This window comes from Primulina eburnea, chromosome 10, assembly GCF_022965805.1.
Source record: "Primulina eburnea isolate SZY01 chromosome 10, ASM2296580v1, whole genome shotgun sequence".
In the NCBI taxonomy this organism is placed as follows: domain Eukaryota; kingdom Viridiplantae; phylum Streptophyta; class Magnoliopsida; order Lamiales; family Gesneriaceae; genus Primulina; species Primulina eburnea.
Window position 1 is genome coordinate 1972739 of NC_133110.1, and position 14449 is coordinate 1987187.

General features: G+C 35.4%; 1 protein-coding gene across 2 annotated transcripts; it reads left to right on the forward strand.

Moving 5' to 3' along the window:
• The first annotated feature begins 4507 nt into the window (after positions 1-4507).
• Positions 4508-13898, forward strand: LOC140842399 (DDT domain-containing protein PTM-like). 2 transcript variants are annotated; one of them, XM_073210262.1, is made up of 10 exons: positions 4508-4667; positions 4845-5903; positions 6286-6984; positions 7172-8348; positions 8737-9028; positions 9181-9305; positions 9448-9899; positions 9988-10016; positions 12026-12502; positions 12618-13898. In XM_073210262.1, the coding sequence occupies exons 2-10, from the start codon at positions 5068-5070 to the stop codon at positions 13664-13666; spliced, it is 5136 nt and encodes a 1711-aa protein (XP_073066363.1). In that variant the 5' UTR covers positions 4508-4667; positions 4845-5067; the 3' UTR covers positions 13667-13898. The 2 variants fall into 2 exon arrangements, with proteins under 2 accessions (XP_073066363.1, XP_073066364.1); XM_073210263.1 differs by having other exon boundaries at positions 4999-5903.
• Positions 13899-14449: the final 551 nt, after the last annotated feature.

A 14449-nucleotide genomic window follows, 5' to 3' on the forward strand; every position in this document is an offset into this window, starting at 1 on the left:
AAGACTATATATTTATTACATACTACATACCTTTTTCTTATTATTAATATTATTATTGTTATATAAAAAAAGGATTAACATAGATCTCGCTTCATCAACCGTCCAATGTTGTACATTTTAACATGTTATCTTGCGATTGAAATTTGTCGAATATTCTAAATATCATATCGCTATGATTATAACTAAAATGAAATGAGAATCAGCTTGAAATATTCTTATAAACTTAGTCGAACAACTATAACATATTTGAAATCTCGAATCCATGATATCAAATAACTCAATCCGAATACATCGTGACGCTTAGGGCTGATAGACCATTTTATGTGTTCATGCAACACATATTGCTGAACAGTTGAGCAATAAATAGTTGAGTGAGTCTCATGTGAGACGGTCTCACGTATCTTAATCTGTGAGACTGGTCAACCTTACTCATATTTACAATAAAAAGTAATACTCTTAGCATAAAAAATAGTATTTTTTCATGGATGATCCAAATAAGAGATGTGTCTCACGAATACGACCCGTGAGATCGTCTCACACAAGTTTTTGCCTAAATATTTTCATGTGAATTGGAGATTAGTTGTAGTGATCCTAAATTGCACGAGCCTTCGGTTATGTTTAGAATTCTAAATTTTGAATAGATTGAGGTTGAATTTTTAGTTATGCAAATCTCGACATTCATGTTATGCTTGAAATTCTAATTTCGTAAATCGCTCCATCTGAAAACAAATATATTACATTAGACACAAAAACTTTCGTGAGATAGTCTCGCGGGTTAATTTTGTGAGATAAATTCAACTCATGGAAAATAATTATTTTTATGTTTCATAGGTTAATTTTGTGAGATAAATTTAACTCATAAAAAATATTATTTTTATGTTAAAATTTTAATTCTTATATTAAATATGAGTCGAGTCAATATGAGAATATGTCACCATAGAATTACTCTACATTAGATTTTGTGGACACACGAGATTTGTTCCACCAAATTAACTAATGCTGTGGCGATGACGATAAGCCTCAACCGTTACAACAACTATCGTGATTTGCCTTTTTATCCAAATGAAAGCAGCCTACCAAAAAGTGTCAGAGAGTTCCGGCCACCGTAATCGTTTTCCGGCACCGAAATGGGATAATAAAAATAATTGAAGTTATGTCCGGCCAAGAGGCGAAGTGACCCAAAAAACTTGACATTATCGTGTATTGATGATTGTCCGGTTCATTTCAAACTTTTATTCTTCGGTCAAAGAAATTCAAAGGAAGTAAACATATATCTTTTGTATTATTTGGTGAGTGATGGATCGTTAATTCGATATCGTGAATTTAGGTCCAAATATTTCATATTCATTTGACTTGTTTATGTGAATTTGATTTAGGTGTTTCTGTCGATAATTAAATTGTATTTAGATCGATGAATTTCAAATTTATTTTTATTATTAGATAATAAGATCATAAACTTAAAGTCACTATCACATATTTATATAGTATATTTCTTAAAATGAATTAATTTCAAATTTATCTAATAATAAATAATATCATATGAAATTCATCTTGTTTGTATTAAACATTAAAATTAATCGAAATATTTGGATTTCAAATATTGAAGTGAGAGATTCAATATTTTATTTCAACAATAAACTTATTTTAAACAATTTTTTTAGATTCATCCAATTTTTTTTTAAAAAAGAAAAATAAAATCATGATAGCAAAAATAAAACTATTTATTGGTTGTTTATTATTTAAATAAAATTGGATCTTCAAATTTTTCATGTAATGTGGCTTTCGTGATTAATATTATTCGACTTATTTGCAATTTTTTTTTTTTTTTTTTTTGTAGTTCTCTTTTGTTTATTTTTAATATCATTTTGGTTTTTATCATCTGAATAATACATAATTTTTTAAAATTTGAGATGCAAATAAATATAAGATTATATAAATTAAAATCAAAACTATTTTAAGAACAAAACTATATCGATTATTATTATTTAATTTTAGTTAAATATCAACATTAATTTTAAATGGATACTGTAAATTTTAATTTTAACAGAGATACTTGATTAGTATTTTTTATTGAAATTATTAATCGATCTATTCAGATAATTAGTAGTCTAATAAATTAAAGAAATAATCGAGGGGTAATCTTGTCAACTTGTAAAATATGAGTGAAACGTGGACAGTAGAATATGAAGCGTAAATAACGCTATCCAATGGCACACTATTGCCCCTAGCCATTTTTGTTCTTAAATGATATTTCGGGCTTATGGTCCAAACGTAGTATAGTTTTAAATGAGGTCCAGTAGTACTTTATTATGGGCTTCCTAAAAGTGAATTTTATCGCAATAATTCTTTTAATAGGCGATGAGAATAAAACAATAGACCTTTAATTAAGACTTAATTATCATTAGATAATAATATAAACACCTATTTTTCGTCCGGAGTTCAGATAATTAATTTCTAAAGACGATCATATCTGCGCAATTAATAAGTTTATTTGAAACAATCATATTTTATGTTTAGGCAAAAATTTCTGTGAGACGATCCCACGAGTCATATTTTGTGAGACAAATATCTTATTTAGGTCATCCATTAAAAAATATTACTTTTTATGCTAAAAATATTACTTTTTATTGTGAATATCGATAGGGTTGATCCGTCTCACAGATAAAGATTCGTGAAGATCATGGAAAACAGACGTTGGAAACCTACAATGTACATTTACTTACCTATTATGTGTGTCGGCAAATGTACAACATATCAAAACTATATATATAATGATCTTAATTTATTGGATCAAATGATCCATCGATACATTAGACCTCTATTTCATCACCATTAAAAGTATAAGTGTCGACGTCGAGATCTGGATCGACGGAGATCCTATGTTCAACATAACATTCACATATATATAAGATATTTTGATAACCCCAAATTAATTAATATCCAATGTAAAAACACAAAAACTATTATGAGATCATCTAACGTGTCAATTTCGTGGTACGAATCTTCTACTCGACCCGATTCATGAAACATATTACTTTCTATGTACAAATAATAATTTTTTACTCAAATATGGGTCTAGTTGATATGTCTCAAGAATATAAATCCAACAACTGTCTCACGTGAGACATACACATATAAAAACAAATTACTTTGATTAACTTCGCTTCTAAACTTTTGTAATCGACCAAAAAAATATAATATATCACCACCTCTTTGTTTCATCCCTATAATTCAAAATTTTAAATGCAAATTTAAAACATAAAAATTGAATAAAATATATTTCAAACACATAACTCGTCTTTTACAACATCTATTTTACATTGTCACACATACACACGCATGGTGACTACAAAACTAGCTCGAAATTTGCTCATCTGAAAAATATATACAAAATAATTTATAATAATATAAATTCTTCTCAGAAATATCGATTATTATACATTTTTAAATCAATTTATTTTAAAAAAACGAGGCGCGAAAATCATTAAAACCCATTCGCGCCAATTCCTGCAAACAACGCTTGGGGTTAACTTTGTTGTTTAAATAAATATACTAATTTACAACGATAAAACGGAAATCGGGTTGGATAGTTCCGGATCCCACCCAATCGAGTCGACCCACGAATAAACCAGCAACCCATTTCCTTGGTTCAATTTGCAATTAGAATAGAAAACCTGCTGTATATTTAATTTTCTACAAACATAAAATTCACAGCTTTCAGCCTTTCACTATATTCGTGACAAGAAACATTATCAAACAATTATTGAAAATTTATATATCATCATTTTAATTATATACCATAAAATTTCAATTTTTTATTTTTGGAATAAGATTTTAATTCTACAGTATAATTGATATACAATTTATATATAAATACATGGAAGTTAAATGTAGTTTTAAGTAGACTAAAAAATTTTAGTATGTTTTTTGTAAGACGGTCTTATAAATCTTTATCCGTGAGACGGATAATCTCTGTCTATATTTAAAATAATAAGTAATATTTTTGACATAAAAAATAATATTTTTCATGAGTGACTCAAATAAGATGTCCGTCTCATAAAATTGATTCGTAAAACTGTCTCACAAAAATTTTGTGCAAATTTAAGGAGATTAATTTTTTATTGAAAGTATTATTAAGTTTAATAATTTTTTATGATAATTTGTATTTTTATAGTAATAACTGATTGACATTTTATTCCGATTCTTTGGGGCTAATATTTATTTATGCCGTGGAAACTTGAAAGTATTCCGTAAAGTTGAGAGGACGATTTTATTTCGAGTAATATATAAATGTTAAATTTTAAAAATAATAATACTTTTTTTTTTAAAATATAAAATCATTGAACTAATTGAAAATTGATTCCCACTCTCTGCCACCAAACGCAATTGAGCAAACATTTAATTTAAGCCAAAACTAAATTTACGGGGATGGGCCGCCCCGACTTTCTGAAGCTGGGTCGAATATTATTGGTCAAAACGAGTCAAGTATAATGATGGTCCAATCCGGTTTGACACGAAGTACAGAAGAGTGACGAAGCCCCTTATGGTTAGGGCTCCTTTACCATTGTACCCCATCCACATCAACGCGTCCCTCACCCACTAGATTTTCATTTTTCTCTTCGTTTTCTTCTTCAATGGCGGTTTTCCATTAGCTTGAGGAGGAAAAGGTACCGTAAACTAATTGCGTATCTGTTGTCCTTTTTTTGGTCGTATCTTGCAGAGAACATTCAGTTGTACATTTTTTGTTTTTCATATGTATCGGAATAAATCGATTAACTGAATGGTTACTTTTTTTGTTATTTTTTCAATTCTTATTCAATTTACGTTCTGATCTTAATTTGCAGCCTTTTTGTTCACGGATCTTAAAAGGTTCTATAATTGGGCATTTGGTTTGCCTGTTGTTAGATTTTGCTGCACAATTTTGTGTAGCGTGTGTCGATGGAATCTGATAGGTTTGCTGAGAGCGGCTACTGTTTACTGATGATGATGTAATTGCAGGAAGCAAATCCGGCAATTTCGGAGAATATTTAGGGGTTTTTTGGTATTGAATTACCATCGGTGATTGGAATGGAATCTGAGTTGGTTGCGCCTCCGCCTCCAAAGCGAAGGGGAAGAAAAAGGAAGATAATTGATGTACAGGATGTGACCGTGGATTGTGAGGGCAAGAAGGTGTTGCAGACTAGGTCACTAAAATTTGTTGGTAGATATGTTCTGAAAGAGTTTCAGGGCAGTGGGTTGTTTTTGGGGAAAATTGTGTCGTATGCTTCAGGTCTGTATAGGATAAGCTACGAGGATGGGGATTGTGAGGATTTGAATAGTGGTGAACTTAGGTCTTGTTTGGTTGACGATGGTGATTTGATTGGTAAATGGCCCGAGAGGAAAGAGAAGTTGGACAGTTTGCTAAGTAAAGAAGTCTATCCAAAGTCTTTGAAAGTTGAAAGTATGGTGACAGAATGTGCTGTTCAGGTTGATTTATTGTTGCCAGCTGAATCCAGAAATGACGAAGCTGGTAATTATGAAGTAGAAGAGGTTCTCCCTGACGCCGACGTTGACGCCGATGCAGATTCGTCGAGTGATTCTTGTGAGAATGCACGAGATCAGGATTCTATTCTAGACATGGAAGTGCCATTTGTTCCACCACCTGAATTGCCTGCTTCCTCTGGGCACATTGGTGTTCCAGAGGAGTATGTTTCACAACTTCTCTCTGTGTACGCTTTACTTCGTTCCTTTAGTGTGCAACTGTTTCTTTACCCCTTTGGATTAGACGAATTTGTGGGGGCACTTAATTGTTCTGTTACAAATACATTGTTGGATTCTGTTCATGTTGCTCTAATGCATGTCCTGAGGCGCCATTTCGAGAGGCTCTCATCAGAGGGTTCTGAGCTTGCGCAAAAATGTCTCAGGTACTTATAAAAAATGTTCTGTACGAGTTTATCTCTTTTTGAGTAGTAATATGGAATCATGGAAAATCTTTGACGCTACTAAATTTTTCATGGCTTTGTATACGATACCCTTAGACAGTCGGTGAGGCAAGTCATCCCACTTTGCCTGTGATTGTTGTTCTCCTGTTTTGTTAAATATCAAATCTTCGAGTTTGTTCTGGTCTGTGTTATCATGAAAACAAGTCTGTAATGAAAGACAATTTAGGCGAGACAACCCGTTTTTTCTTAATTGACAATCGTTAACTGTAAATGGTCATCCGTGCTTATCTTTCAGCATCCGCCAATTTTTAGCTTCAATTTTTGTTTGTAGTAATTTAAAAATTTATCATCCTTCTGCATTTAGGTGCCTGGACTGGAGCTTGCTTGATGCGTTGACTTGGCCTGTATATTTGGTCCATTATCTGTTGGTGATGGGTTATACAAATGGACCTGACTGGAAAGATTTTCATACCCATTCACTGGAGAGAGATTATTACACATTGTCAGCTGGAAGGAAGTTAATAGTTTTGCAGATATTATGTGACAGTGTTTTGGATTCTGAAGAGCTAAGATCTGAAATGGATGCGCGTGAGGAAGCTGAAGTTGGAATAGACGTGGATAGAAGTGCGGTATTTGCTTCTACTGGCGTTCCTAGAAGAGTGCATCCTAGATACTCTAAAACCTCTACCTGCAACGACGGACAAGTATCACAAGGCATTACAGAACATCACGAGATACAGTCTTTTATCAGCCATTCAATGGGATCTGAAGTAGGTGAACCAGTGGGAAGTTTTACTGACAAGGATGGTAATGGTGATGAATGCCGTCTTTGTGGAATGGATGGATTTCTGCTCTGCTGTGATGGCTGCCCATCATCTTTCCACTCAAGATGCTTAGGACTGAACAAGATGCATATAGCAGAGGGCTCCTGGTACTGTCCTGAGTGTAAAATAAACTCAACTGAACCTAAACTTTCACGCGGAGTGGATTTGAGAGGAGGAAATATTTGTGGTATCGATCCATACAAACAAGTTTTTGTTGCTACATGCGATCATTTGCTCGTGTATGTTTCTAATTTCTTTTCACCTTTATATTATAATATAATATTAGTTCTTTCCTTGACTAAGATGTACCTGCCAGTTGGCCTTCATTCTCTCCTGCTTAACATTGAGTTGTTTTTCCTGATGTCATTGTGTAAGTTAGATGTTTCTGAACTTCTTGCTGTTTCTTTGTTGCCTTTAATTTTGCAGATTGAACGCCTCAATTAACTCTTGGACCTGCCTTAGATACTACAATAGACATGACATTCCTAAAGTCCTCCATGCACTTTATTCAAAAGCAGAACATGTCAATTTGTATTCAGAAATACGCAGGGAGATAATGCATTGTTGGGAACTGCCAGGAATCATTTTACCACATTATGAGGTTTCTGAAACTGGCTTGCGGTTAGCAAATGGGGAAAGTAGTGGTGAATGTACTGCTCAGTCCCTTAATTTGTTGTATAAGTCAGTCCAGGACATGAATGTGGTTGATAATGTTGGAAGCTGCGTTACTGGTATTAGTTCAGCAGATATGGCTAACTCAGATCATATGATTTGCGTTAAAAAACCTGTTTTATGTGATAATTTTTTGTACATGCCTAAGTATGACCAGCCACAGACAATTGACCCGACTTTGTTCAGTGGTTTAACCGTCCAGCCTGCTGATCCTTGTGAGTTTAGTCAACAAAGCACTTCAAGTGTGACAGAAACTTTTACACTCGCAACAAAAAATAATAATGGTTCTGTGATTGGTAATTCTTTGATTGGAATGTCTCGTACTTTCCGGGAACTTGATAACAATGTTGATGGAAACATGTATGGAAGACATGGTGGTTGCTTATACGCGGGATCTTCATTCAACCCAGCTGATTATATAAATTATTATTTACATGGAGATTTTGCTGCTTCTGCAGCTGCCAATTTGGCCATTCTTTCCTCCGAGGAAAATCAAGTTCCCGAGTCTCGCCACTTAAATAACCGTCGAAAGGGTTTGACTGACAGTGTTTCGCTTCAGCTGAAAGCATTCTCCTTGGCAGCTACGCGATTCTTCTGGCCAAACACCGAGAAAAAGCTTGTTGAAATCCCAAGAGAAAGGTGCAGCTGGTGCTTTTCTTGTAAGGCTCCAGTTTCAAGCAAGAGAGGATGCTTGTTAAATGCAGCCGTTTCAAATTCCATCAAAGGGTCTATCAAGGTGTTTTCTGGTGTTCGTCCTATGAACAACGGGGATGGGAGGCTTCCTGGTATAGCAACATATATATTGTTTATGGAGGAGAGCTTAAGAGGTCTTTTAGTTGGTCCCTTCCTTAATGATGCTTTTAGAATGCGATGGCGGAAACAAGTTGAACGGGCTTCCACTTGCAATGCAATAAAGATCATTTTACTTGAAGTAAGTCTTCTAGTTACTGTTGGTTGTCTGGTTATCTAGAGGCAGTTGATTTTAACTCTAAGTGGTTGTTTATATAGCTAATATAGTTCATCAGTGTTTTGGTGTTTTTTGTGGTGGATGGCTCTCTCTTCTACCTATCCACAATTTATTTTGTATTACCAGGCATGCATTTTCTCACTTTTCATTATGAACGCACTGTTGCATTTACACTACAAGAATGCAGGATAGTGTGATACATGTACTTAATCTGGTGTGCGGCTTATGGTTAAATCTCTAACTTGTGCCACTGTGCCAATTTAGATTATTTGTGTTATTTGGAATTCTTTGTGCTTGCGAGTTGTGATATTATGTATGCACGGCGTTATATGAATGTGGTTTGTATTTGCAGCTTGAGGAAAATATACGTAAAATTGCACTTTCAGAAGATTGGATAAGGCTCTTTGATGGTATTTCGAGCCAACCTTCCACTTCTCAAGTGGCAGTGATTGTTACTGGATCAACTCAGAAGCGCAGACCAGGTAGGCGTGGTCGGAAACCCTCTACTGTGGTCGATGTTGCAGTTGATGATTCTCAGGATGAGCCATCTGACTTCACCTGGTGGCGAGGTGGTTCATTGTCGAAGCTTGTACTCCAGAGAGGGTTTCTTCCACGTTCAGTGATTAGAAAAGCAGCTCGGAAAGGTGAGAGGGACTCACACACACCTTATCTTGTTCTTCAGTGAAGCTGAAAGCTTATTAACTTCTTTGTCTATTGATCAATTGCGATACTCTTTTTTTGTGGTTATAATTTTGCGGAAATTCAGATGTATTTTTCTGACAAGTAAACATAGCAGGTTGTTCAAAGAAAATACCTGGAATTTATTATCTAGAAGGGCAAGAAACTCCTAAAAGAACCCAGCAGCTTGTTTGGCGGTCAGCGGTTGAAATGAGCAGAAGCACAGCACAGCTTGCACATCAGGTGCTTGTTATTTATTGATCATAATAATAGAGATATATGATGCTATATGCCTGTACCATGGTATTTTTTACAAAAAAAATCAAGTAGCAATCAGTTTTTTTTGAGGGTATTCTTCTAATTTGTACACATGGATTTGCATCAGGTCAGATGCATGGATTTTCATGTGAGGTGGAATGATCTTGTTCGTCCAGAACAGGTTGCCTATGACGGAAAAGGACCTGAGACAGAAGCTTCTGCTTTCAGAAATGCTTCCGTTAGTGATAAGAAAATTGTAGCGCATGAAATTAGATACTGTGTTGCTTTTGGTAATCAGAAGCACCTTCCATCTCGTGTCATGAAGAACATTACAGAAATCGAGCGAACGACAAATGATGGTAAGGAAAGATATTGGTTTTCAGAGACACGAATTCCGTTATATCTTATCAAAGAATATGAAGAAAGAACACAGAAAGAGAAGCCTGTGGATGAGTTATCCAAACTTCAGAGGAAGCAGTTGAAGGCTCTCCATAAAAATATATTTGCATATCTCTCTCTGAAGCGAGATAACATGGAAAAAGATTATTGTTGTTCTTGCAATCTAGACCTCTTGTATAGGTATTTTACATTACACATTTTCCAATCATCTCTTTGAGTTCACTCAACTTTTTCCCATTTATTAATATTTTTGATGTTTTGATGTCAGGAATGCTGTCCAATGCAATGCATGCCAAGGTATTGTGATAAAGAACCATATTCTTGTTTTGCTTTATTTTTTTAGCTCAACTCCTTATATGTTGAAATGTACATGTTTCATTATTTTACCAAAAATTATTGTCAAACAAGAAGGAACATTGGTGTAGTTTCAGAGGTTAGAACGTATGGAGTCTTTCTAATAATTACGGATCTTCATTATATGATTTAGTGTACAGTGTACTAAATTATCTCACAGGTTCACCATTTCTTTTTTAGCTTTTCATATTTCGAAGTAAACTCTCTTTGGTAATACGACAATGTGTTATTGATGAAATGTATTGGGGGCTATTTATGTTGTCAAATTTTTTATAAAATACTTGTGTTCTTTTTAGTGAACTCAACCGAGTTCTCACTTTCACCACAAAAGGTGTTATATTTTGAGCCTGAACAAATTTGTCATTCATGTGAGACAGGTGCAAATTGCTATCGACAAACTATGCTGGGATGGGGTTGGTGGTGGTGGTTTTGACTTGCTAATTTCCCCTGATATTTTGTCGCTTCCAATTAATTTCTTAAAGAACATTTTAGTTGTGCAAGTTTACCTTCCATGCAATTTTTTTATCAAACATCATTTATGGATAGAACATTGAAGTAAATCTTTGTAGCGCAGCATGTTTTGCTGGTTTGTAAATAATCATGTGTTCAAATTAAATCATGGTCTTTCCTATTTAAGAAAGGAAAAATCGCTGAGTTATCGAGGCTTAGTCATTAAAAGTACATCAGTACATGACACTCTTAAGGCTTATTGGTATGGTAAAGTCTATGCCCGAGGTGCTACGTAGCCACATACTTTGATGAAAGAAAGTGTCCCAAAAGAGATCAGTTAATCAAAACATTTGAAAATAGTTTCATCGGCTATAATCTAATGTATAATTGTTAATTACAAACTATTAAATAACAATAACAGTAAAATAAGTACTCAGTCTTCATTAGCCTATACGCGAAACTGATGCTTATTTACTTGCTTTTTCCTATCCCAACATTTAATGTGTGTCTAAAAGGTCGTTAGAGCTCTCAAAAGCGACAAGGTTGGGGCTTTATGGTTAAGGCACACTCTTCATTAAAAAGCTACTCCCGAGCTTGCGTTAAGCACATAGACTGAGCCTAATTCGGCCTTGAGGCTTATGCTCATGTGTTACGAGCTTTTAATAACCCTGGATAGGGGTGCGGGCGTATAACTATTTGAAGTGTTGCGAACAGATGTGCCTAGTAATAGTAGTCTTGATGTAAAATGGTAGGTGAGGCACGCAGTTCATTGAAGTGAAGCTCCTAAAGGATATTCTATACTCAAGTATTCAAAAGGAATTTTTTCACATCATAATCATCATCATCATTATAAGAATATACATTACTAGCTTTTAAATGACAATAAAACAGGTGGTCGTTATTCTATAAGCGAACATGAAATGTTGCTTTCTTGCATTTTATTTTGGATTTGCTGTCTCTACACAGAGACTTAAAAGTGCGGGTGGGTTCTATTGTTAAGGGGCACACATTATCAAAGAGGCTGTGTTTTAGTTTGTGTTGAGGCACACAGGTTGAAATTTATTTATTTATTTTAACTGCAACATGTTTTGAGTTTCATTGGCCTTATGCTTTGGTGCATTCCTTATGGACTGACATGGACCCCAACTTGGTACAAACCATGAGACAACAAATGTGGGGAGATTGAATCTTACTTTTAAGAAGTATTTGGAAAATCGAGAAGATATGGTTTAATTGTCAATTTGCATATTCACCACTACCAACCCATATATCTATCTGTACAATATTGGACACCAAAGACTTGACTCAAATTAGTCTAATGGAAATTAATGGTTGTCGATGAAATGGGCGGTGGGTTTTTTTATCACCTTTCACATCGTAGTTATACCATGATCCGGTTCTTATGTGTAACCGGCGGTAGTATTTGCATTTCATTTTCAACATGTCTAAATCTATGGCTTGTATTAATGAATAATTTAACTTATCAAGGTTTCTCTGACCAGGTTTTTGTCACGATCAATGTGCTTCCAGTTCAACAGTTAATGTGAACGAGGAGGTTCAGTTTTGTATCACATGCAAGCGATGCTGTGAGACTCAGGTGCGCTCACAAGTTGAAACTAGCAATGGGTCGCCTACAAGTCCTTTGCTCCTTCATGGACAAGACATTAGAAAAGCTGGTACTGCCAAAAAAGGTGGAAAGTTAGCAGGATATAAAGGATCATCAGCACCTGTGAGAACTGTGGAGCATTCTTCTGAGGTTAAATCTGTCAATCGCTCTTCACATGCCAAGAACAGTAAAATTAAAAACTGGGGTTTGATATGGGGGAAGAAGAATTGTGAAACTGCAAGCATCGATTTCAGGTTGAAAAACATTCTTTTGAGAGGCAATCCACATCTGGATTTGATACAACCTTCCTGCCGGCTTTGCAATCAGCCATGCAACAGTGACCTAATGTACATTCGCTGTGAAACATGTGAATGTATGTGTTTTTGCAGGACCACTTCTTAAATTTGATCTTATGCTTGTAGTTTGAACTGTTTTTTTATTAGCATCTGTGCAAGAGTGATTAATTTTTCTCTTTGTGCCTATTGCAGGTTGGTTTCATGCTGATGCCTTAGAACTGCAGGAGTCTAAGATTTTTTCCTTGATTGGATTCAAATGCTGCAAGTGTCGGAGGATAAGATCTCCCGTGTGTCCATACATGGATGCTGAAAAAAAGAAGGCTTTGGTAGACAAAATAGAGCAAAAACAGCCTTCAAAGGAGGAGATTTCGGAGATGGAATCCGACTTTGGTGTGATAGGCGAGCAGTACGAGGAAGATCTGCCGGCTTATTCTACATTACCCACTAAGGCTGAAATTAGCCACTCAACAGCTGATGATCCTCTTCTATTTTCTCTTTCTGATGTTGAGCAATTAACTGAGGACAAGGCAGAAGTGGAATACAGATGGAGTAATGCCTCTGTATCTGTGCCTGGGACTCGGAAACTACCAGTCAGAAGACTTGTCAGACAAGAAAATCAAGTAGATTATCCTTGCCCTGGAGATCTGTTTCAGGTCAAATCAAATGTCGCAAACTCTACAGAAAAACTACCCTTCAGGAGACGAATAATGCAAGAAAACAACTTGGACTGTAACTCCTCTACCAGTTCCTTTCAGTTTGAAGCATCCGAAAAGTTGGAAGCAAATGGTAAGAGCTATATGCAGGAATCATCACCCCCTCAAGTTGAATGGATTGTTTCTAATGATAACTTCGATGATGGTATAACTTTGGACTACGATTCCCTTGGATGTGACGATATGGACTTCGAACCTCAGACCTACTTCTCTTTCAATGAGTTGCTTGCATCTGATGACGTTGGTCACACAAATGCCAATGAATCCCTGGAAAAAGCTACAGAAAATTGGGATAGGTCTTTCCTTTCAGAAAATGGATTGCTCGAAATATCTTATGATCAGGATCAGGAAGAACCGACCTTATCCGTAGAAACACTTCCTTGTAAGATTTGTTCTCATGCCGAACCATATCCTGATCTTTCTTGCCAGGAATGTGGTATGTGGATACACAGCCATTGTTCGCCCTGGGTTGAGTTGTCATCTTGGGAGAACGGCTGGAAGTGTGGCCATTGCCGTGAGTGGAGGTAGTAGAATTTTTTTCTTATGTCCTGAATAATATGCTTCGAACGAACTGGGGTTGAACGCCATATGTGTGAAGCCTGCTTTGAGTAGAAAATGGCTAGTCACTCGTTACACATGTCTGAGATTGGACAAGTCTGGTGGCACACTGAAGGCCAAAACTTCGAGCTTCAGTTGATGGATGCATAATAGTGTTTGCAACCATTTGTTCGAGTCGCATCACGTTTGTGCATGGAAAAGCTTCTTTTTTAAAAAAAATCAAAAGTACAGCTTTAATTCCCTTTATTTCTGGGAGAAATCGTGATCACCGTGGATTACGCTCCAATCTTGGATAAGCTAGATTTTTTTGTTGCTTATCAAATTGCATTGCTTGTAGGAAGTATTGCATTGTGCACAATGGGTACACCTTCACTTTCCTGGGATGAGCGACATTGTCAGCCTTTTATTTCCCTGAATTTGTTCTTTCTATCCCCTTCCGATTCGAAACATTGAGAATATATGAAATTATGATAGCATGTTTTGTTTGGATAATGGAAAGACAAGCACCGGGGCGATCTTTGCTTATGCAATCGTTGACTGATATTTTTGTGTTTATCCTCTTGCCTTTAGTCCAATTCCCCATTAGTTATAATTGGTTACTATCTGTCTCTTATTTTTATTAGTGTAATTATAATTGAAGTTTCGGTTGTAAATAAGTTCTTGCCAATAACTTAGATTTTCACACAAGCTTCTTGTACTGGGACCACTCAGGCTTTTGGAATGAGAAATAAAAAGTCCCCTGTTTCAAGAGCT